Source organism: Impatiens glandulifera, chromosome 2 (assembly GCF_907164915.1).
Source record: "Impatiens glandulifera chromosome 2, dImpGla2.1, whole genome shotgun sequence".
Classification (NCBI taxonomy): Eukaryota; Viridiplantae; Streptophyta; class Magnoliopsida; order Ericales; family Balsaminaceae; genus Impatiens; species Impatiens glandulifera.
The window spans coordinates 5839218-5866822 of NC_061863.1; the positions used below are offsets into that span (position 1 = coordinate 5839218).

Genomic DNA, 27605 nt, shown 5'->3' on the forward strand with positions numbered 1-27605 from the left:
GCACAAACAATCTCCGAGTGGGTTGTTTGGTACATTTTGTCCAACATCAAAATTATACTCAAAGTTACAGTTTTTAGATGGGTCATTCTGAAGGTATGGAAACATTTGAAGCTCGAGTATTTTTAGAAATTGGCATTTAAACCTCCATTCAAGGGTCTTTCCGAGCCAATTCTGAAAAACGTTTCTGATTTTTGCTCTCCTGGTTTAATAATCAAGTACTATCATCATATTAGATCAAACAAATTCATATTAATTTTGAGGGGTAAAATTTGAGTGTCTATATAGTGTAATTTGATGCTTAAAGTATGTGATTTTTAATTAAAAAATTGTTGAATTAATTTTTGAAATCAAAATATGTTTAATAAATGATAAATGAGATTCCTGTTTATAAATCCTTTATTAATTGTTGATATGTTATTCTTTCATATAAGTAGTTTGAAATTGTTAAAAAATCTATACTAAATAAAAATATATAAATGACAATAACTTAGATATGATTAATAAAAAGGAATTTTGATAAAACAAAAAAGAAATAATTTTACTTGTAACTGTAATCCTTAAACAATAAAATTATGATTCTATCAAAATATTTGTTTTCAAACACCACACAATAGCTTTTTGAAATCGTGCACTAATCTTGATCTCATCACGACAATTTGTAAGAACATCAAACTTTACCAATTCTCAAATTGATTTTTGAATTAAAAAAGTTAGAACCATTCCACAATCATGACATAGAGATTTTGTGTCAATTCCTTTCTCACCACATATCCAACAACATTCATACCAGGGTCATACAGTCACGGCCGCCGAAGGGTTGAGATTCGAGAGTAGGTCAACTAGTTGGATACTGTTCTACGCTCAAGATTTATCGTGATTTTTCCGCTTTTATTCAAAACACTTCCGGTAGGAATCGAATCATGTCATTTTAATCTCTCAGGTCGACTCTTTCCACCGGCCACTTTGGTGGGGTTGATTGATAATGAAAACTAAAAGAAAAAGAGTGAAACAATTAATTATGAGATTGAAACCTTCCAACAAAATGAAACAGTGAGCTTTTTTTTGGACATCCACCTAGATGTAAGTTGTTCGGATCGGTTCAATCGGTTTATACACTAAAATGTACCCAACCTGTTGAGGTCTATTTGAGAAAATCTTAACCTGTCAATTTCAATTTTTAGTCTGTAAAAAGTTCAATTATGTCATTTATTGGGTTCGACCGATATTATTCATTCACCAATAATAATTTTTGAATATTATAATTATACACATTTTTTTTTGTTTGAAAACTTATAAACTATGTTAGTTTTGAAAACAAATAACAATTATATCAATTCTAATTTAATGATTGTAAATTTATTTATATATAGAGTAATGATAGGGGGAGCGAAAAATTGTAGCGAATGAGGCAGCGAGTGATGTGGCATTGTACATGTCACCTAAAAAATAGGAAGCGTATCGATTTTTCTCTCTCTTTCATTTTAAATTGTACATGTCACCAAACTGTATTTAATAATTTCTCTCTCTTAATTCTTTTTTATTTAAATAAATTATTTAATATTTTCCCTTCTTCAATTTTATTATAAAATTATTAAAAAAATTTACTTAATTTAAAATTAAAAAAATAAATTTGTAATTTTAATTTAAAATACAAATTATTAATATTTATAATAAATAAAATTCAAATTACTAATTTTCAATATATATATATATACAAAGAAACGTTGTATAATATAAAAGTTATAATATTATTTTTCATATTCATATTTAACTTCTTATTCTTTTTTATATATATGTTTATTAATTTTTACAGTTATAAATTTAAATATACAATTATAAATTAATAGATAAAAAGAGAAAAAAAATATAAATGTAGAAAAGAGAGAGAAATTATTAATGAAAAGAGGAGAGATAAATAAATATATTAAAGAAGACCTAGTCATCCATCCTAATCACTTTCACACGTCATTCGCTACACTTTCGTTACAATATTTTCGCTCCCCCTATCATTACTCTTATATATAATAGAGTAATGATAGGGGAGCGAAAGATTTGCAGCGAATGTTTAGCGAATCTATGTGGAAGGCTGACTAGGCATGACTCAACATTTCAAATTTTATTTATCTCTCTCCGACTCATTAATAACTTCTCTCTTCTATTTATTAATCATTTATTTTTTTATCTTTTCTTTAATCTTTATTAATAATTTATTTTTATAGTTAATTTGTAAATATATATTTTATTATTTAACTTATTTATAAAATTTAAAATAATAATAGAGACAATAATAAATTAAATAAAAAATAATAAAATATATATTATATTTGATAAATATATATTTAAAAAAATAAACAATTAAATATAAAAATTCTTAATTTTTTAATTAATTATTTCAATCCTCTATTAATATATACATATATATATATATATTAATAATTTATTTATTAGTTTTTAAAATGAGTTATAATGAAAAATAAAAATTTGTCAAGATGAACTAACTCAAATTAAATATATTAATATTCAAAATAAATATAACTCAAACTATTATATATTAATATTTAATTGTAAATAATTTTTTCTGATAAGAGTTAACCCATAATATAAGAAGAGAGAATATATAACATTTTGGTTAATTAATTAAGTTTATAATATAATTTACAAGAAAATAAAATAAAAAAAAATTAAAGAGAGAAAAAAGGAAAAACAATTACTAAAGAATTTAAGTAAAAATATATATATATATAATTTTAAAAATTATATATTTATATATTTTATTTATTTATTTTCCATATTATAACTAGTTTTAAAAATAAATAAATATATAAATTATATATACGTAGAAGAGAGAAATAATTAATTTTAAAAAATTAAGAATTTTTATATTTAATTTTTTAAAAATAAATTATTAATAAATAAAAGAGAGAAGTTATTAATGAGTCGGAGAGATAAATAAAATTTGAAATGTTGAGTCATCATGCCTAGTCAGCCTTCCACATAGATTCGCTACATATTCGCTGTAAATTTTTCGCTCTAAAATGTTGCAACCTGCAGGTGTGTAACACACTCTCTCCACAATTATCCATAAATAAATAAAGGTAATTTCTTTTTCTTAATTTAATTCTCTTAATTTTTTTTTCTCTCCTAACTTAATTATTCCTAATTTAATTATTGAGTATTTTTTTTTCTGTCCCTTAAAATATATAAATATTTATATATTTTTCTTACTAATAATATAAAATATTTTTTTAACAATAACTTTTATATTAAAATATATAATATTACATAACATATTAATATATATATATATATAGAGGAATGATAGAGAGCACGACTTTGAGACAGTGACTGGGAGCGCGATGCCTACGTGGTGTGCTACGTGGGTTGACAGGTAGAATATTCTCTTTTTATTAATTATTTTATCTCTCTTCTTATTAATTAATTTCTCTCTCCTCTTATTAAATAATTTTTCTCTCTATCTCTACAAATTAATTTATCTCATTTATCCATATTCTCACGATTATTATTTTACTCATTTAAAATAAATCAATAATTTACAACAAATTCTCACATTAAATATTTTAATAATATGTTTAAATAAATTTTAAACCCTAAACCTTAAACCCTAAACTCTAAATCCTAAACTCTAAAACCTAAATACTAAATTCTAAACCCTAAACCCTAATTAATATCAATGATTAGTTGAATTATGAATTTATCTCTTTTATTTTTATTTTATTTTTATGACTTTTCAATTCCTTTATTTATCATTTATGGCCTCTTTTTTCTTTTTTTTATTATTTTTTTTATTTTGACTTATTAATATTTTTTTAGTTTTATTACTTATAAATAAATGTTTATCTAATATTTCTATTCTCACAATTAATTATTTTCTCTCCAGTAACTAATTATTAATAATAGGAGAGAGAAAATAATTAATAAAAGGAGAGAGAATATTCTACCTGTTAACGTAGGCACACAACGTAGGCACACCAAGTAGGCATCGCGCTCCCAGTCGCTGTCTCAAGTCGCGCTCTCTATCATTTTTCATATATATATATATATATAATAATGCTTAAAGTCAACTATCACCATATTAATTCACGTCATTAGTTTTTTTTCCTTCATCTCTCTTACTCTCTCTTTCTTAATTAAATTTTATTTTCTATTATTATTATTATTATATATATATATATATAAATATATATATATATAAATATATATATATATATATATTATATTTCATTACCATATATTATCTAAAAAATTATACATATTAGTATTAATTTAAGATATAAACAATTTTGTTATAAACACACCTACCTTCATGAATTTTTATATTTTTATATATATATATATTTATATATATATAAACAATTTTTTTTTATAAATGCACCTATATTGATAATTTTATATTTATTTGTTACCTTATATATATTATATTATTTTTCATCATTAATTTTATATAAATACATTTTATCTTTTATCATATATTTTTTCTCTCATATATATATATATATAATATTTTCTTTATGAGTATAAATAAATTTTATATTTATATAAAAATTAACTAATTGGTAATAAATATTAAATACAAAATATATATACATACACAAAATAATAAAATTATTTCAACAATCATAAATGGTCTAATAGTTTAAGTGTTCACATTTCATGTTGAAGACCAGAGTTCGAATCTCAAAACATGCAAATTTATATTTTCAAGGTGGCGCAACTTTTAAACAAATGATAGACATCTAAAAATGTGAGGGCGGAATTAGTGTTGGTTTGGCGAATATTTGAAAGTCTGAGGTCTCGAAATGGAGGTCGGGTGGTGAGTGGTTTGTCGAGTGTGAGGTTGGAGTTAGTGGTTGGCATGACGAGCATTTGAAAGTCTGAGGTCTCGAGATGGAGGTCGAGTTGTGGGTGGTTTGTCGAGTGTGTGAGGTCGGAATTAGTGGTTGATATGACTAGCATTTGAAAATGTGAGGTCGGGTGGTGGGTGGTTTGTCGAGTGTGAGGTCGAAATTAGTGGTTGGTTTGTCGAACATTTGAAAGTGTGAAGTCACGAGATGGAGGTCGTGTGGTGGGTGGTTTGTCGAGTGTGTGAGATCGGAATTAGTGGTTCGTATGACGAGCATTTAAAAATGTGAGGTCACAAGATGGGAGGTCGGGTGGTGTTTGGTTTGTCGAGTGTGAGGTCGGAATTAGTGGTTGGTTTGTCGAACATTTGAAAGTCTAAGGTCTCGAGATGGAGGTCGGGTGGTGGGTGGTTTGTCGAGTGTGTGAGATCGGAATTAGTGGTTAGTATGACGAGCATTTGAAAATGTGAGGTCACAAGATGGGAGGTCGGGTGGTGTTTGGTTTGTCGAGTGTGAGGTCGGAATTAGTGGTTGGTTTGTCGAACATTTGAAAGTCTAAGGTCTCGAGATGGAGGTCAGGTGGTGGGTGGTTTGTCGAGTGTGAGGTCGGAATTAGTGGTTGGTAGGATGAGCATTTGAAAATGTGAGGTCACGAGATGGAGGTTAGGTGGTTTGTCGAGTGTGAGGTCGGAATTAGTGGTTGGTATGACGAACATTTGAAAATGTGAGGTCACGAGATGGAGGTCGGGTGGTGGGTGATTTGACAAGTGTGAGGTCGGAATTGGTGGTTGTTTTGGCGAACATTTGAAAGTGTGAGGTCACGAGATAAATGTCGGGTGGTGGTTAGTGGTTGGTTTAACGTTGGATAAGAGGTCTGTGATCAATTGAGATTGGTTATTGATTTGTTGAAGTATGAGTAAAAGAGATGTTGACTAAGATTGGTGAGTAGATTGTCGAGGGATAGAGACATATGAAAAAGTGTGAGTCACAAGATCAAGGTCAGTGGGTGGTTTTCCGAGGGATAAAGAGGCATATGAAAAAGTGAGTCACACGATGATGGTCAATTGGAGGGTTAATGGTTGAGTTTGAGGTGTGTTATCAATTGAGGTCGACTAAGATTGGTGGTGCTTTGCTGAAGGGATAAAAAATGCATATGAAAAAGTGTGAGTCAATTGAGGGGTTAAGTGGATGCCGAAGGGATAATATATATGTTAATATTAAGTTTAAGATTGAACTTAATTTTATCTAAAATATATATAAATAAATAATATTTTATATATATTCTTATCCGTGCAAATGCACGGAATTCATGCTAGTTTAATTAATAATGTTTTATGTATACTTGTTAAATTTTAACTATAATAGACCGGTTAGGTGATTTGACCGCTACTAAACCAAGCAACTGAATCGTTGAGTTTAATTTGATAATTTCATAAATCTTCGATTATTCGTACTAACATAAAGAGATACATTGATGGTGCAATTGAAGGGATGTCCTTAGTCCATTTGCATTCATAAGTATTCCAAAATTGAATTCTCATTATGAATGAATAATAATTTTATTTTTACATTGAAGATAAAAAACCAAATTGCAATCTAGTTTATTGAATTGATTTTACAAATATTTATTTTTATAGAAAGCTTGCAATCTCATTTAGGGTAAGTTGACACAAGTGAAATTAGAAGTGAAATTAGAATTGACATTAGAATTCTAATTCTAATTTGATGAGAATTGACATTAAATTTGAATTTTAAGATTTGAGAAAATTATATAATTGTAATTAAATCTTAATTTCTATGTTTAAAAAAAATATAATAAAAATAATTTTAATATATATTATATATATTATTAAAATATTAATTTGACATTGTGACTCCCAAGAATAGGCTCCCCATCCGTAGCTTAGCACGTGTCGTGGACACGTTGCAATACAGAGTAATACATCGCGGGGGACTCGAGATTCAATGCATTTCAATATTGGTTTGCATGTCAGACTTCTTTTAAAAAAAATTATTTTAAAAGATTTTTAAAATGATGCTTGGAAACTTTTAGAATTAATTATATAAAATAATTAATTTTTGTTCAAACTTTAATAAACTGGGAGCCAAGTAATAATTTGGCAAAAACCCGATTTAAATGAATTAAACATAACTAATTTAAAAGATTATTTATTTTAAAATCAGAGTCGCCAAATGATTTTATGAAAATCAATAAAATGATACGTGTATATACACATATTTATACCAAAATTTCTGTAAGGGGTCAGTGACTTAATTACTCCCGGGAAAGAGCTTTCACGCTATGTCCTCTGCGCCCGCCAAAGGACGACATTTATTTTAAAAAATAAAATACTTTGGCTATTAAAACTTTTATTTATAACATTTATTTTCTTTAATTAGTAGTCCGGAGGTCCTAATCAAGGACATATTAGATTGCGTAAATAATTCTACAAAATTATTTAAAAGGGCTTACCTGCGATAACGTTGATATATAACTGAGTAAAAACTCTGAAAATTACCAGAAAAATGTTAGAATTTAAAAATAAATTATAAATAGGACTTTAGCCAAAATATTGGTTTAGGAAGTATCCCGAAAATATTAAAATATTATTTTATGACCTTTCGAGATTATTTAAAAATGGATTTCGGTTCCAAAAGTAAAAAAATAATTTTGAATTTTGAAAAGTGGAACCAAACAGGCCTTAGGTCATGATTCCTAGGGTCTGGGTCCAGTTTGATAGACCTGAGCTTGGACGAGCTCGGTCTAGACCCGGGTGATCTGGACCAGGGCTCAAGCGCATGTGTCAAGGGACCAGAGGGCTCGATCCTAGGTTCAGGAGGCTCGGTCCTGAATTCGAACTACTAGGTCCTAGGCTTGGGAGGCTCGGTCCCAGGTCAAGTTCATCGGTCCTGGTCCTAGGGTTAAAGATACTCAGTCTTAGGTTAGGATGAAACTCGGTCCTAGGCTAAAGGGAGTGCTTAGTCCTAGGCTAGAAAACTCGGTCGGGTGTCTCGGTCTTAGGTCTTGGGTATCGGTCCTAGGGTTCATCCTTCCTCAATAACACTGATCGTCATCCTTAGTCCTAGCTCAAGAACACCGGTCCTTGATCTCGACATTGAATCAAGAACATTAGGTATTGGTCTCAGTCCCAGTCCTATAGGACTCGGTTCTAGGACCGAGTGTTCTTCATTTGGTATGATGAAATTGCAGAAGTCATAAATTTTGATTCAGATCATGGAATCATAATCAGTAAAATACAATTAGTTCATATGATTATGAAGAATAAAATTCCTAACATAAATCACGATTATTGGATCTTTAGAAAGATCAATTTTTAAAAACCATTTTTAGGTCAAAATTTGAGATCTTTCAAATTAGGCCATTTTAAGGCTTGATTTTTGTTTCATTAGCTTTGAAATGATAAATATAGTTGAACATAACCAAAACAAGAATATCATTCAAACATTAAAACAATTTTTGAAGATGAATTAAAATGCAAAATTTTTAAAAACACAGTTTTATCAAACATGATCAAAACGTTGTTACAGTCACCGAGAATTCATTGTAACATGTTTAAAAAATATGTTTAAAAACATGTTTATCAACTATTTGAATAAAAAAATCTAGATTAAACTCATGAACAAAAATTTTTACAAAATCCAATTTTCAAGTTTAATTTTTCAAAAATTTTGATTCAGGTTGATTTGATTTGATTCCTTTCAACAAAAAGTTTAAACATGATATATGGAATGATTCTAAATAAAGAAATCACATGAAAAGCCCTAGAACAGATCAAACCGATCAAAATAGAAAAATTTGAAAAAAAATTCAAACTTTCAATTACAAATTGAATTACAAAGCTTATGAATTCATACCAACAGCTGAAGAACACTCATTGATTGTGTTAGAGGCTATCTAGAAGCTTGGATCGAAGCTGTGGTGGCCGGAGCAAGTTTGCACAGAAACTATTATTGGCCGGATTCTTCAAACTTTGATTCAGTCTGTAATTGTTGGATCTTGTTCGATGATCAGGTAGAGGGACCCTTAGAGACTATTTATAGTCGCTTAGGTTGGTCGGGGGAAGGCCAATTCAAGTCGGATTGGTCGATCGTCGATCTTATCCCTAACTTTATCTTCAGCTGTGGCAACCTATTTCTAGTGCAAGGTGTTCATTCTAGCTAGGGGCTATTGTAGGCAATGATGAGGCGAGGAAAAGGGCGAAGAAATTAGGGGATAAGGTGGACAAATGGCGATGATAAGCCTTTTAGAAGAAATGTCTGGCGATGATCGCAAATCCGATGATCGCCTAGTTTGATCGGAGACGACGAGCGAAACGATGTTGTTTCGCCTAACGAGACGTGGGGTTTAAGGCCTGGACGCTCATCTGATGGTCCAGGTTCCTACTGTAGAAATTTAACAAAATTTCGGCCACACTAGATTATCCTAAATATGGTTTAAGTATCCAATAATTAATACTTAATTTGGTTTTAATTCATTCCTTAGGTAATTTTGAATTTAAAATTATTTTTTTTTTAATATTATTAAAAATAATAATATTTTGTATAAAATAAGATATGTCAAATTATCATGCTTAAGGATAATTCAAGTGTTAAAAGATTTTTTTAAGTTCAATTTCAATAAAAAAAATACAGTTCACATGTTAACTTCATAAACTCAAAAAATAATATCGATTCAACATTTTAATTTTCTAAATTAAAAAATATTAGTAACAACATGTTAACTTTTTAAATTAAAAAAATATAAGTTTAAAATGTTAGCTTACTAAATTAAAAAAAAAGAGAAAAAGAAATCGGTTCAATATTTTAAAATCACAAATTCATTTTATTTTATTGATTTAAAACTTCAATCGTGTTTTAAATAATAAAATTTGTTTGAAAAAATATAAAAAAAATAAATTATAATTCTGAGCTAATAAAAGTGGAATTAGAAATATAAAATTATACTGAATTGAATCACATAAAACAAAAATTAATTTACATTCTAATTCTTAATATTAAAAGTGTACCGAAACTTTAAAATTAGAATTGAAGCACCCAATTCCATTTCTAATACCAATTCAAGTTTCTAATCACATCCTTATATAATTAATTTTACAAATATATTTTTTTTTACTAACTAATCAACTAATTGATAAGTTAACTAATACTTGTAATGAAAAAAATAAGAAAAATTGAATCCTAAATAATAATAAAATAAGTCATTCCTCCACAATATTATTTTCTAAACACATTCTTTCTTTTTTTAATTGAAGAAATTAACAATATATCTGTATTAATGTACCACTAAACTTAAAATATTTTAGTAGGAATAGAACATTTAGTCTTGTAAGCACGATGACTCTTACCATTCTACCTTGGTGAGTTTAAACACATTATTAATTTAATAATTAAATTAAATAATTAATATATAAATATTAATTTCATATAAGAAATAAAATATAAATACATGTTAAGGTATATATTATTTTATTTAATTATATATCAATTAATTCATTAAAATTAATTTATACATTAAAATATTTGAAATTCTACGTTAAATATTAAAGATGTTATTCTCCATTATATAATATTTGATATATTTTAATTCATTGTAATTAAATTTATCCATTAAATTAAAAGTTAGAAATTACAATATTATCTGTAACAAGATTTTATTGAAATTAAATAAATTTGAGTTATTTGATGATAATAAATCTATGTATATCTTGTTAATTTTAAAGATTATTAAGTTTATTCTTCTATTAAAAACTTGTAACATTAAGGTTAGAAATGACAAAACTTAAAAAAAAATTCTAAAAATTTGAAAAATAAACAATAAATTACCACCCTAAACCCATACCCTTAAACTCAAAACTGAACTATACCACTAATTTTATAAGTAATTAGAAAAAAAAATCAATTACAAGATAATGTCATCGAATAATTATTAAAATATTAGGTAAACTAGCATGTATCCTGTGTATTTGCGCACAAGTAATAATATAAAAAACGTGAAAAAATATACGATAAAAATATTTATGGGCGGATCAACCCACAATTCGACGCAAATATTCATTTACTCTCACATATTTATCCAAATTAACCACAACTCTCGACCCGACAATCCAGATACTTTAAAAATTAAGCATTATTATATATATATATATGTATATTTATATATGTATATATATGTATCTATGTATGTATCTATTGTTGAAATGTCCCGCGTTCATCAAATTTGGTGTTGAATTTAAAATATAAAGTGTTATTAGCCTAGTTGGTTAACAGATTGTATTTATTTTGTTAGGTTGTAAGTTTGAATCATACCTATAACATTTTTAATTTTATTTTTAATCGTTTTAATTTTATGGGCGGGTCAATCCACAATCCAATTCAAGTATTCATTTACTCTCACATATATATCCAAATTAACCACAACTCTCGACCCGACAATCCAGACACTTTAAAAATTAAACATCATTATATATATATATACATTAAGGCTGCTTGTAAAGTTTTAAAATATTTTTAATTCCTTTAGAACTCACATGTTATATCACTTTTTTTTCTTTAATTTTTATAAACACAATAAAAAGTATTACTACTATTTTAGAAATCTCAAAAGAGAATACCTTTATATACTTTTAAAATTGATTTAGAATTTGCATATTACCTTATTTTAAATTTATGGTTTTTTTTTTTTAATTTAGTAGGCTAACATGATTTAGTAAGCTAAAGTCATGACTATCACTTTCATGAACTCGTGACATTTGATCTCTTAGAAGACATTTTTACCACATGAGTTACATTTAGGGTCGATCCTAAGGTAAACCCAGCAAGCACTCAGGCTATGACAACCCATTTAATAAAAAAAAATTAAGATAGTTAGTTTAATTTATTGTATTTTTTAACCTAAAATGTTGAAACATATTGGTTCAAGATGAAAAAATTAAAATTTTTATTTGATTATAGGTTAAAATTTCATGAAAATAATTTTATTTTATCAATTTTTTAAACTAGATTTAGGATAAAAATAAAAAAAACCTTCTCTGTACTGTACTGTACCGGGAATAAGGCAAGCCAAAATTCGGTGCAGACTCTAGTTACATATGTTAGTGAGTTTTTAAAGTTATGTTTATTAGACTAAACTTGAAAATGTTATTGTAAATTTCACGCAGTATGAATGTTAAAATAAAACAATTTGGTGAGCCAAGATCCTTTCTTCCCACCATACTTAGATGTTGCAATATTTACTTTCCTCTTTAGCTTCATTCTTCTTCCTATAGGGCCTCTCCTATATTAGGACTTTTGGTATTAGTATATCAAATTATCAAGATTACATTTTAAATATTTATTTAATTATATTAATATTTTGGATATTTTTCAATCTCCTTTTAAATATACTTTAAATATCTAGTTAAAACTATCTAACTTAATATCAAAGGCAATCCAATCCAACCTATAAATACTTGTATCTTCCATACAACATATGCACTCATCTCAAGTCAATTACATTAATATAATCCGATAAGAAAAAAAAGAGAGTGGGCAAAATTCTATTCCAAGAAAAGAATCACCATGAATTCACTCAATTTTACAATTAGTCCTCTTTGGAGTATTACTTTTGTGGTGTTATCAATACTTTTGTTGGTACATCCTTCTTATGGATCGAGTCTAACTTCAAGTTTTTACGAAAAAACATGTCCTAATGCTCTCAAAACGATACAACAAGCTATTCAAAAAGCAGTGTCCAATGAAAGTCGAATGGCTGCATCCCTCATTCGACTTCATTTTCACGATTGTTTTGTTCAGGTTGTCAAAGAATTTTAATTCCTATATATTCCTTGTGAGGATTATCCCTTTTTCTCGAGTTAATTTGCCTTTCTACTGTCCTATATTTCTTTTGACAGGGTTGTGATGCCTCAATTCTACTTGACGCACAAGCCACATCGACGAGCGAGAGAAACGCGTTTCAAAATATTGGATCTCTTAGAGGTTATGAAGTAGTGGATTCAGTGAAGGTTGAGGTGGAGAAATTGTGTCCTGGAATTGTTTCTTGTGCAGATATTCTTGCGGTTACAGCACGAGATGCTTCTGTTATTGTAAGTATTTTTAAAAGTCTATGTTCTAGACTAGACCCCATAATAGTTATTGACGTGTGATTTGTACGTTCATTATCTTCTATTAATAAGGCGGGAGGCCCTTCATGGACTGTAATGCTAGGAAGAAGAGATTCCACCACAGCTAATCGTACATTAGCCGAAAGTGATTTGCCCCTTTCCACCAGTACCCTCGATGAACAAATTTCTATATTTTCCAATAAGGGACTTAACACAAGGGAGATGGTTGCATTGACAGGTAAGTAATAGAACTAATAAAAAACTTTAAACTTTTATTTTGTTAACATTAAACCAATTAAAAAACTATGTCATTTTACTAGGATCACATACATTAGGACAAGCACAATGTTCCCATTACCGTGAAAGGATATACAATGGTACACAAATTGATGCCACCTTTGCCCAAAACCTCCAAAAGAATTGCACTCGTAGTGGGCAAAATGATTCATCCAATCTAGCGCCTTTTGATTTAGTTACACCAAATTCGTTCGACAACAATTACTTCAAGAATTTACTTGTCAAAAAAGGTCTTCTCCCATCGGACCAAATACTTTTCAGTGGAGGGGCGACAGATAATATTGTGGTTGAATATAGTAAGGATGCTTCAAAATTCAACACAGATTTTGCAGACGCCATGGTAAAAATGGGAAACATTAGTCCTCTCACAGGATCTGAGGGAGTAATAAGGAAGATATGTAGCAAAAATAACTAACAAGTTTTAGTGTTTTCTTGTTTACATATTATGCTCCAATAATACTATTTGATTTGATTGAGTTTTTTTTGGTTATGATGAAGGAAATAATATTATTTTTATGTGTTGTATGGTTATTTTATTTAATATTAAATAAATTTATAGGTACTATATTTAATATAATATATGCACCATTTATATATTATAATTTATATTTTGAATTTTCAGTATTATGTCTTACACATCTACATTTTTATATTATAAATAAAATTTTAATAATTTAAATGAGATATAAAAGGTGATAATGTGATGGATTATCAATTATTTTAAAAATATGTATAGCACAAAATATGCAATTGTGTGATTGATCAAAGTTCAATTGTGTAGGCACATTACATCTTACATGGCTTCTCTTGTGAAATTTCTAGAGGAAATAGGTTATGTCGATGGAAAAACTATTTTTGGGGCACCTTACGATTTTCGTTACGGTTTAGCCCCCCCCCCTACGGTTTACCCCCCCCCCCCCGAAGGATATCCCAATAGTGTGAGATCCAAGTTTCTCGATGACTTGAAACAACTAATAGAATCACATAGTCTCGGATCTCTTTTCGTGCACCAACTTCTCATTCGTAGCTCATTATCGTGACGTCGTAATCATGTCAAGCATTTTATTGCGTTGTCTCCCCCGTGGGGAGGCACAACTGTCGAGATGCTCACTTTCGCGTCGGGGTACACACTCGACGTTCCTCTTGTACAACCTTTGCTAGTTAGAGGCGAGCAAAGGAGCTTCGAGAACAATATGTGGCTTATGCCAAGTTCTAGGATTTTTGGCTGGAACAAAACCCTAGTTATCACCACTAAATCCTCATTCACGGCGTTTGACATAGAACAATTTCTTGTTAACATAAGATGTTGGCCTAGAGAGGAATTTTTTTTTATAAAATCTTTTATTTCTTAAAAACAATTAGAAGAGTTACTTTCTTTCTCTTTTATTCTTATGTTATTGAGAGTAACTTACATTTTATTTTTATTTATATTAAAAAAGAAAAAACTCTTAATTTTCTAAAATCAAATTTGTTGTAAATCTTCTGTTTCCAACATCAATGCAGATCTTCAGTTCATTTCTTTGTAACCGTTGTAACGGCCATGAGTAATGCAACATTCTCTCCCGTAGTCTTAGCGTGGTTCGAGATCACGAACACCAATCAGGTGTCGCATCATCACCAATTTTGATGTTGTCAAAGCCTTTGTAACTATGTCGGCCTTCTTTTAATCCGTTCAAATAAAATCTACTTTAATTTGACTTCCTTCAACACAATCTCGAATGAAATAATATTTAATATCAATGTGTTTGCTACAACCATGGAAAATTGGATTTTTCATGAATGCACGTGCAGACTTGTTGTCGACTTAGAGCTTCACTACTATAAGTTTCAAACCACTTTGTTATAACAACAATGATTTCAATCAAAGTGTTTGACACACTGCCATTACTGCAAGTCTGCAACCATGAACTCTGCTTCACATGTGGATAGTGCCATTGTCTTCTGTTTCTTGGAGCTCCAATAAATAAGACTATCATTAATGTAAAATGACATGCCCTAATACTTTTCCGATCATCTAAGTCACCTACGAGATCACTATCAGAGTAAGCCACTATTTCCTCGTCACCACCTCCTTTTCGAAACACTAGACCTAAGTGTACAGTGGCTTGAAGGTATCGAAACGCCTACTTCATTGCCTTGTGATGTATCTATGTTGGCCTCTCCATTAATCTACTATCAACACCAACATCATAAGAAAGATATGGCCTTGTATGAAGGAGTTAGCGTAGACAACTAATGACTCTACGATATTCAGTTGCATCAACCGGTTGTCTTTCGGGATCCTTATAGAGTTGAGCCCTATGCTCCATTAGTGCCTTTATTGTGTTACAATCAAGCATTCAAAATTGGTTCAACACCTTTTTGACATATATTGTCTGCTTGATTGAGACACCTTCTTCGAACTAAGCTACCTCGATTCCAAGGTAGTATGAAAGCAATCTGAGATCACTCATCTCAAACTCCCCCATTATCTGCTTCTTGAAAAGTTTGACATCCTTTGGATATTCACATGTTAAAATAAGATCATCCATGTAAATACCAACTATAATTCGGGTATTAGCGTTGCCTCTTGTGTACACCGCTTGCTCATGTGTACACTTTATGAAGTCCATTTGCTTCAAACTTTTGTCCAACTTTAGATTCCACGCATGAGGATCTTGCCTTAGGCCATACAATGCCTTTTTAAATTTAAGCACCATATTTTCCTTCCCAGTGGCTTTGAATCCTTCTAGTTGAGTCACGTGCACTACCTCTTCCAATTCTCCATTGAGAAAAGCTGACTTTACATCGAGATGATGTATTTACCAACCACAATTAGCTTCCAAGGTAAGAATTAATCCTAATTTTATCTTTAATCTCTTTTTATGTTATTTTGAATTTAAAAATTCAAAATATTATTATAGTTTAATAATATTATTTCTAAAATAGAGTATGCCAAATTTTCATGCTTACAACCGGTTTTATTCATTCGCCAATAATAAATTTTGAATATTATAATTATACATAATTTTTTGTTTGAAAACTTATAAACTATGTATATTAGTTTTGAAAACAATTATATCAATTCTAATTTAATGTTTGCAAATTTAATTAATAATTTTTTTTTTGTATATTTGTTAAATTTTAACTATAATATATCGATTTGGCGATTTGACCACCACTAAACCGAGCAACCGAATCGTTGAGTTCAGTTTGATAATTTCATAAATCTTATATTATTTATGTGTACTAACATAATGAGATACATAGATGGTGCAATTGAAGGGATGTCCTTAGTCCATTTGCATTCATAAATATTCCAAAATTGAATTCTTATGAATGAATAATAATTTTATTTTTACAATGAAGATTAAAAAAACAAATTGCAATCTAGTTTATTAAATTAATTTTACAAATATTTATTTTATAGAAAGCATAATTACAATCTCTTTTAGAGTAAGTTTGGATGAATAAAATTGGAATTGATTTTAAAATTATAATTCTAATTTTATGAGATTTGACAATAAATTTCAATTCTAACATTTGAAAAAATTATATAATTGTAATTAAATCTCACTTTATATGTTTTAGAAAAAGTATAATAAAAATAATTTTAATATATATTATCTATTTTATTAAAATATTAATTTTACACAACCAATGAGGATAGATCAAATGTTAAAATATTTTTTTAAGTTTGATAACCAAATATCGATTCATATGTTAACTTCATAGATTTATAAAACATAATTGGTTTGAAATTTTAACTTTCTAAATTAAAAATATCGGTAAAACATTTTAATTTCTTATTTTTTAAAAAAAAAACATATAAGTTCAAAATGATAGCTTAATAAATTAAAAAAGAAAAAAAGAAATCGGTTCAATATTTTAACATCATAAATTCATTTCTTTTATCGATTTAAAACTTTAATCGTGTTTAAATAAAAAAATAATAAGTTATTTTGTTTGAAAAAATAAAAATAAAATTACAATTCCAAACTAATAAAAGTAGAATTGAAAATTCTAATTCTAATAAGGTCTACCAACTTTAAAATTGAACTTGTACCACTCAATTTAAATTTCAATTCTAATATATATATATATATATATATATATATATATATATATATATATATATATATATATATATATTTATATATATATATATATAAATTAATGATACTTAATTTTGAAAGTGTTCAAATTGTCGAGAGATGTAGTTAATTTGAATATATATGTGAAACAACTAAGCTAATAACACTTTATATTTTAAATTCAATATCAAATTTAATGAACGCGGAACATTTTTAACTAACTAAATATATATATATATATATATATATATATATATATATTTATAATTATGCTTAATTTGGAAAGTATCCGTATTGCCGGGTCGAGAGCTGTGGTTAATATGTGAGATTAAATGGATATTTGAGTCGGATTATAAGTTGACCGCCCATAAACTTAAAACGGTTAAAAATAAAATTAAAAATGCTATAGATATGTTTCAAACTCACAACCTAACAAAATAAGTATAACTTTTTAACCAATTAAACTAATAACACTTTATATTTTAAATTCAACATCAAATTTAATGAACGCGGGACGTTGTAACAATATATTTTTATCCGTGTGAATCGCACGAGAATCTTTTTAATTTTTTCTAATGTCAATTCAAGTTCCTAATCACAATCTTATATAATTAATTTTACAAATACATATTTTTATACTAACTAATCAACTAATTGATAAGCTAACTAATACTTTACTATAAAAAAAAACAAGCAAAACCGAATCCTAAATAATAATAAAATAAGTCATTCCTTTACCAATACTATTTTCAAAATATTTTTTCATTGAAGAAGTTAACATTATCTTATTGAAATATTTTAATAGGAATAGAACATTTAGTCTGGTAAGCACGATAACTCTTATCATTCTACCTTGGTGAGTTTAAACACATTATTATTTTAATAATTAAATAAAATAATTAGTATATAAATATTAATTTCATATAAGAAATAAAATATAAATACACGTTAAGGTATAAATTATTTTATTTAATTATATATCAATTAATTCATTGATATTAATTTATAAATTAAAATATTTGAAATTCTACTTTAAATATTAAAGAGGTTATTCTCCATTGTAATATTTGATATATTTTAATTTATTGTAATTAAATTTATCCAATAAATTACAAATTAGAAATTACAATATTATCTGTAACAAGATTTTAATGAAATTAAATAAAATATGTTCATACAAATAAATCTGAGTTATTTGATGATAATAACTCTATATATATCTTGTTAATTTTAAAGATTCTTAAGTTTATTCTTCTATTAAAAACTTGTACTAAGGTGAGAAATGACACAACTTAAAAAAAATTCTAAAAATTTGAAAAATAAACAATAAATTACAGCCCTAAACCCTTACCCTAAAACTCAAAACCGAACTATTTCACTAATTTTATAAGTTATTAGGAAAAAAATCAATTACAAGACAATGTCATTGAATAATTATTGAAACATTATGTAAATAACACTAAGGCTACTTTAAAAGTCTTAAAATATTTTTAATAGCTTTAGAACTCGCAGGTTGTACCACTTTTTTTCTTCAATTTTTATAAACACAATAAAAAGGTATTATTACTATTTTAGAAATCTTAAAAGAGAATACTTTGTATACTTTATAAATTGATTTAGAATTTGCATATTATTCTATTTTTTTATTTATTTAGTAAGCTAACATGACTTTTACCGTCATGACTACCATTTTCATGAACTCTTGACATTTGATCTTTAGGAGACATTCTTACCATTTGACTTACCTTCAGGGGGTCGACTCTGGGTAAGCCCAGTAAACTTTCAAGCTAGGACAATCTATTTAATAAAAAATTAAGATAGTTACATTTATTGTATTTTTTAACCTAAAATGTTGAAACATAGTGATTTAAGTTAAAACTTGGAATTTTTATTTAGTTATGGATTAAAATTTCATGAAATTAATTTTATTTTATCAATTTTTAAAATTAGATTTAAGAAAAAAAAAATCCAACTTTTCTCTGCCAGGGATAAGGCAAGCCAAAACACGGGACGAGTTACATACCTTATAGTAAGTTTTTAAAGTTATGTTTATTAGGATATACTTGAAAATGTTATTGTAAATTTCATGTAGTATGATTGTTAAATAAAACAATTTGGTGAGCCTAGATCCTTTCTTCCCACCATACTTGGATGTTGCAATATTTACTTTCAAGAGGGCCTCTCCTATATTTAGTGGCGGACCCAGAAATATTTTCTCGGGGGGGCCAAATACATAATAAAGTAGCATTTTTTGGCTATCAAATAAATGTATTTCTTAATTAAAATTTTACTCGATAATTACATAAAAATACTAATAAGCACAATTACTAAATTATTCTTATCCATGAGTCGGTACAAAAGAAGACAAATATCTTCATTACGTTGACTATACCAATCAATCAATTCAAGAAAATTTCCTTTATTTGATGTACTACTTGACTCATCATGTCCTCGAAAAGGTAATCCTTGCCTCAATAGAAAGCGTGTTACATCAAATATTGTCGTTAAACATGTGTGATAATTTATTTCTATATCACGACTATGTGTACGTAAAACGTTTCTCACGTTATGTCTTTGATCTTAAAATGATTCAAATTGAATTCTAGTTTCATTATGACAACTATTTGAAGTTCTCATATGACGATTGAATCTTTCTAATGCTCTTTTCCAATTTTTGTATCCATCTCCTATAAATGTATCATCTACGTTTTCTCTATTTAAAGGTTTGAAAAGATAACACCAAAAACAAAATGATGCATCTTTTGATATGCTATATTCTAACCATGTATATTTGATCAGTAACATTAGACTCATTAGTAGGCTCATTAATTGATTGAGAAGACTCGTGTTGGTCATGTGATGTAGAAGTACAAATTCGTTTATAGAACATCTTCATTATTCTATATCCTACATAAAATAAATGATTAAAAATAAATATGTGTCACAACCCCTAAATAAAATCTAACAAATACATTTATTTGTTGAAATAATTTAAAATTAAGAAATATAAAATAATATTTTACCCTTATATTTGTATAAAATAAAAATTTTGTAAAAAGAAGTGTGAGGCTATAATTACAAGTAGAGGCAGGATTTGATCACCTGACCTCTACTATACATTTCAACTCCAAAACCACTCAGGCAAAGTCTTATTTGATAAACATATATATAATATCTTAAAAGTTTTACCCTGGTTCCCCTTGTAGGTCCGCCACTACCTATATTAGAACTTTTGGTATTAGTATATCAGATTATCAAGATTACATTTTAAATATTTATTTAATTATATTAATATTTTGGATATAATATTTTTCAATCTCATTTTAAATATACTTTAAATATCTAGTTAAAACTATCTAACTTAATATCAAAGGCAATCCAATCCAACCTATAAATACTTGTGTCTTCCATACAACATATGCACTCATCTCAAATCAATTACATCATATAATCCGATAAGAAAAAAAAGGAGAGGGGGCAAAATTCTATTCCAAGAAAAGAATCACCATGAATTCACTCAATTTTACAATTAGTCCTCTTTGGAGGATTACTTTTGTGTTGTTATCAATACTTTTGTTGGTACATCCTTCTTATGGATCGAGTCTAACTTCAAGTTTTTACGAAAAAACATGTCCTAATGCTCTCAAAACGATACAAACAGCTATTCAAAAAGCAGTGTCCAATGAAAGTCATGGCTGCATCCCTCATTCGACTTCATTTTCACGATTGTTTTGTTCAGGTTGTTAATTAAAGAATTTTAATTCCTATATTTTCTTTGTGAAGATTATCCCTTTTTCTCGAGTTATTTTACCTTTATACTGTCCTATATTTCTTTTGACAGGGTTGTGATGCCTCAATTCTACTTGACACACAAGCCACACCGACGAGCGAGAGAAACGCGTTTCAAAATAATGGATCACTTAGAGGTTATGAAGTAGTGGATTCGGTAAAGGTTGAGGTGGAGAAATTGTGTCCTGGAATTGTTTCTTGTGCAGATATTCTTGCGGTTGCAGCACGAGATGCTTCTGTTATTGTAAGTATATTTAAAAGTCTATGTTCTAGACCCCATAATATATAGTTATTGACGTGTGATTTGTTTATTATCTTCGATTAATAAGGCGGGAGGCCCTTCATGGACTGTAAGGCTAGGAAGAAGAGATTCCACCACAGCTAATCGTACATTAGCCGAAAGTGATTTGCCCATTTCCACTGGTACCCTCGATGAACAAATTTCTAAATTTGCCAATAAGGGACTTAACATAAAGGAGATGGTTGCATTGACAGGTAAGTAATAGAACTAATCAAAAAATGTAAACTTTTATTTTGCTAACATTAAACCAATCAAAAAAACTATGTCATTTTACTAGGATCACATACATTAGGACAAACACAATGTTCCCTTTACCGTGAAAGGATATACAATGGTACACAAATTGATGCCACCTTTGCCCAAAACCTCCAAAAGAATTGCACTCGTAGTGGGCAAAATGATTCATCCAATCTAGCGCCTCTTGATTTAGTTACACCAAACTCGTTCGACAACAATTACTTCAAGAATTTACTTATCAATAAAGGTCTTCTCCCATCGGACCAAATACTTTACAGTGGAGGGTCGACAGATAAAATTGTGGTTAAATATAGTAAGGATGCTTCAAAATTCAATACAGATTTTGCACATGCCATGATAAAAATGGGAAAGATTAGTCCTCTCACTGGATCTGACGGGGTAATAAGGAAGATATGTAGCAAAAATAACTAACAAGTTTAAATATTTTCTTGTTTAGATATTATGCTCCAATTATACTATTTGATTGAATGTTTGATTTGATTAAGTTTATTTTTGTTATGATATAGGAAATACTATTACTTTTATGTGTTGTATGTAGGGCTGCAAATGAGCCGAGTCGAGCTCGAATTTGCTTGAGCTCGAACTCGACTCGATTTAGTATTTATTAGCTCGACTCGAACTCGAGCTCGAACGAGTTTATAAATTTAAGCTCGAGCTTGACTCGACTATTTACCTATAAGCTCGGCTCGACTCGAAAAGCTCGAACTCAAGCTCGAATTCAAGATCGAGTTCGAGCTCAAACTAAAGCTCGAACTCGAATTCAAGCTCGAACTCAAACTAAAATTTATTTTCAAAATGAAATACCAAACTTTCATACATATACAACATTTAAAACATAATATTTAAAATTGAAAATATGAAAAAATTATAATTATTTAAAATTCCAAAATCATAATAATCCAAAAACATTCAACCACAATTACTAGTCAAAATTCTAAAATTAAAGTACAATACTATATAAATTGTTTAAACATTCAATATATTAATATTTTTTAAGTCACTTTCTTGAAGCATAGCACAAGTACACCTACTTGCATTTAACTAAAATTTAACTTACTTTAAGGTTTAAGGGTAGATACGGACAAAAATAAATTCAACCTATTTTTTATTAAATATTATTATATATAATTAAATTATTTAGGTACAAATATAACAAGAATTTATTGACTTATTTATAGAAAGAATCTATTAATTTATTTATATATTACAATATATTATTAATATTATAAATTCATTTTTCTCTCAACATATTATATATAATATATACTAACCTTTTTTTATCTCTTCATAATATATACTAACATTTTTTTTTATCTTTTATTATATATAATATATTAATATTTCAATATTATATATAATATAATATAATATTGTTTACCATAATAATGTTTTTCTATATATATCTATGATCAATATATATTAAAAAAAAATTCTATATAGATCTATGAACACTATTAATATATATAATAGTGTTTTTCCATATAGATCTATGAACAATTAATATATATATAACAGTGTTTTCCATATAGATCTATGAACGATCTATAGAAGCACAAATTTCTCATAATACAAAAAAAAAAAATCAAAGTTATTTAAAAATATGAGCAATAACTATAGTAGAAATGAAAATATATTTTAATTTACCTGTAGGTTTCTTGTGAATGAATGATAGAAATAGTGTAGATGAGAGATAACATAAAAAAATGTATTAATATATTATGAATGAGTGAAAGTAATGATGAAGACGAAAGAAGAAGAAATAGTGAAGAAGGAGGAAGAAGAAGAAATGGTGAAGATAGAGGAAGAACAAGAAGAAAGAAGAAATGTTGGAGATGAGGAAGAAGAAGAAACGATGAAGACGGAAGAAAGAAAAAAGAAGAAAAAGAGATGAAGAGTCATTTATAATTGATCCATTAGAAATTAGGGTTTTGTTTTATAACAATATAATATAATAATGTGGATTATGGGCCTTCTATATGGGCTTTGAAAATAGAGAGAAAAAAACTGTTTTAAATTTTAAGTTTTTTTTATATAAAATAAATAAATAAATATATTATATATTATCAGGCTTGAAAAAGCTCGACAAGCCTTCGAGCAAGCATTATATGAGCTCGAGTTCGGTTCGAATATTAAACGAGCCGGCTCGAGCTCGGCTCGAACTCGATCAAAGTCAAGCTCAAGCCGAACTTTGATTGAGCGGCTCGCGAGCAGCTCACGAGCGGCTTGACTCATTTGCAGCCCTAGTTGTATGGTTATTTATTTAATATTAAATAAATTTATACATACTATATTTAATGAAATATGCACCATTTTATATATTATAATTTGTAATTTAAATTTTCAGTATTATGTTTTACCTCCACAACTACATAATTTGCATTCTCTCCTTGTAAATATTGTTTTTGTCAGTTATTAAAATTTTGTAATATATTATCTGGTTATTTTGTCGATCATTATCGATTAAATTTTCATATTTATATATATACAATGATGCCATAAACTTAAAACGATTATTTATATATACAATTTTCATATTTATATATATAAAATGATGCCATAAACTTTGTCGATCATCCCATAAACTTAAAACGATTAAAAGTAAAATTAAAAATGTTATATGTATGGTTCGAACTTGTAACCTAATTAAACAAAAACAACCCTTTAACCAACTAGACTAATAACAGTTTATGTTTTAAATTCAACAACAAATTTGATGAACGCGAGACATTTTAACAATATAAGTTCAACTTTTTAACTAACTAATATATATATATATATATATATATAATTATATAATGATGCTTAATTTTTAAAGTGTCCGGATTGTCGGGTCGAGAGTTGTGGTTAATTTGGATATATGTGAGAGTAATAAAGATATTTGGGTCTGATTGTGGGTTGATCTGCCCATAAACATTTTCACCGTAATATTTTTTTCACGGTTTTTTATATTATTACTCATGCAAATGCACGGGATACATACTAGTTCTTAAATAATTATAGATAACTCGGTTGGTCAATATATGTGTTAAGGAGTGGGTAATATCAACTCAGATTTGTTCTACCTGAATCCTGAACTCTTGTAATCATTCACCATTTTCGAGTCTTTTTATTTAATGACATTATGTCGTTTTCTAAAAAAAAAAAAAAAATTATTGAGATTCTTCATAATACATTCATTACCTAGATTTGTCTCTAGGTAAAATGGTTTAGAAACTAAAAAAATATTAGTTTAGAAAAGAAAATAACTTTAAATTATAACTTCATTTCTTTTGCTACTAGAAGCATGAGCAACAAACTTCTCAACTCATGAGATCGGATTACAAAATTCGGGATGAAAATTCCAATCAAATTAAATAAATATACTACATAGAATAAAACACAGCAACTAAAATCTAAGTGATAAAATAAAAAGTTATCCTCCAATACTAAAAATATCAACAAAAAAAAAAAAACTTAAAACTTGTTTTTAAAAGAGAGAAACATATCAAAAACATTAAAATGAAGTTTCTTTTTTTAAAAGAATTTACACTCTTATATTTATTACTATACAAATATATATATATATAATAATAATAATAATAATAATAAATAAATAAAATAGGCATTATTAAAATAAATGATTTTATTTTTTTATTTTTCTCTCTAAATATTTTATAGAGAAGATAAAAAATCATTTTGTTGTAGGTCCTTTTAATATTTTTTTTTTAGTATAGGAGATATCTGGTTTTTAATCCTTGAACTTGTGGATTATAGGTCCACTATGCATTCGTTGAACCACTCTGATTTTATATAAACTCTTAGCCAATACCACTTATATTTTATCTTCCTCTTTGATTTGATTGATATATAATTAAACAATGTCTAGACACATTATAAGAAACAAAGTACCTATATATTCATGTCATGATTAGAATCTCGATAATAAAATCTTAAATGCAAAACTCATTTGAAAATGACAAAGAATGAGTAGTGAAAATCTGTCTTTAGACATACATGGAGGATTTAGCGCTCTACGAACTTTTCAGAGGGTAACCAAACACCGGACTTATGTAATTTTTTATTTCCTATTCAAAGAAAAAAAAAAGAGTAATTGATTATTGGCCCACCACACTTTCAATGCAATACTCTAATTTCATATAAATTGATTGTCAATACATATTTTCTTAATCCTTCTTTTTTATTTATATAAGATTAGACAATTTATAGACACATAATAAAAAGAGATATGTTGTACCTATATATGCATGTATAGAATCTTGATAATAAAAATTTAAATACAAAAATCATTTGAAAATGGCAATAAATGATTAATGGAGATTGTCTTCGGACAAGCATAGAGATATAGCGCTACCACCTTTTCCAAGTGTAACCAAGCACAAAACTCAGGTAATTTTTTTTCTTGGTGGTAATGTTTCAAATCGAAAAAAAGTAAGTGAATTTCTACGTCTTTTGATTTGTTTGTTTCTTTAACAATAAGTTCTGGTTGAGATATTTCAAATATGATGTATAAAAAATTAATTTTTTTTATGAGAGTGAGATTTCTTTGGACTTGTGGGTTGTGAGACCACCACGCTTCCATTACGCCACTTTAATTTTATATGAATTATTGGTCAATCCACATATTTTCTTAATCTTTCTCTTTGATTTATATAGGATTACACAATAACAAAACACTTGATAGATAGAAAGAGATACGACGTACTTATAGATGCAGGATTAAAATCTCGATAATAAAAATTTTAATGCAGAAAATTATTTAAAAATGACAAATAAATGTGTAGTAGAGATAGTCTTAAGACTAGCACGAAAGACATAGCGCTACGACGTTTTACGAGTGTAACCAAACACCAGACTTAGTAAAAAATAAATTTTGTTGCGACTCAAGTTTCAAAAAAGAAAGAGTAAGTGAATTTCTATCCTTTAGTAGTACGACAGTTGTTGTACTACGTTGATGTTGTAGCTGTACAACAGAAGGCCGCTATTAAAGTTTCGAAAGATTATGCTTTTCATGTAGAATGCCCTTGTCAGAGTATACCGATAGCTCTCAAGGAGCACCCTCTCTCTCATAACTTTTTTTGTTTATTTTTTAACAATAATTTCGGGTTGGATATTCAAAACATGATAAAAAAAAGTATTAAAGTGAGATTTTGATCCTCAAACATGTGGGTTATAGATTCACCGAGGTTTCGATCCAAGGACCTGTGGGTTATGGGACCACCACGCTTCCGCTGCGCCACTCTAATTTCATATAAATTTTAATTATTCTCTTTGATTGATATAAGATTAAACCATAGCTAGACAAATGATAAAAAGATATGAGTTGTAGTTATAGATGAATGATTAAAATCTCTATAATAAAAATTTTAATGCAAAAATTATTTAAAAATGAAAAAAAATGAGTAATAGAGATCGTCTTTGGACGGGCACAAAGACATAACGTTACTGACTTTTTTGAATGTAACCAAACACCTAATTCAAGTAAAATTTTCTTTCTTGGTTCGACTCAATATTCAAAGTTCAAACCGAAAAAAGTGTAAGTTAATTTTTATCCCTTTTGATTTTTTGTTTATTTTTAACAATAATTTTGGGTATGAATATTCAAAACATGATAGAAAAAATAAATAAATAACAGAGTAATCAAACACCTAATTCAAGTAAAATTTTCTTTCTTGATTCGACTCAATATTCAAAGTTCAAACCGAAAAAAGTGTAAGTTAATTTTTATCCCTTTTGATTTTTTGTTTATTTTTAACAATAATTTTGGGTATGAATATTCAAAACATAATAGAAAAAATAAATAAATAACAGAGTAATGTTCAATCTCGGACATATGGATTATGGGTTCAATAGGCTTATGTTGAGCCAATGAATAGAATCTTGATAATAAAATTTTAATGCAAAAATTATT

General features: G+C 27.8%; 1 protein-coding gene and 1 pseudogene across 1 annotated transcript; both read left to right on the forward strand.

Moving 5' to 3' along the window:
* Nucleotides 1-12437: 12437 nt before the first annotated feature.
* On the forward strand, nucleotides 12438-13691 carry LOC124924228 (lignin-forming anionic peroxidase-like). Its single transcript, XM_047464292.1, has 4 exons — nucleotides 12438-12671; nucleotides 12770-12961; nucleotides 13052-13217; nucleotides 13300-13691. Exons 1-4 carry the CDS (start codon nucleotides 12438-12440, stop codon nucleotides 13689-13691), a joined length of 984 nt encoding a protein of 327 aa, XP_047320248.1.
* Nucleotides 13692-20856: 7165 nt separating this feature from the next.
* LOC124924229 lies at nucleotides 20857-22108 on the forward strand (annotated as a pseudogene).
* Nucleotides 22109-27605: the final 5497 nt, after the last annotated feature.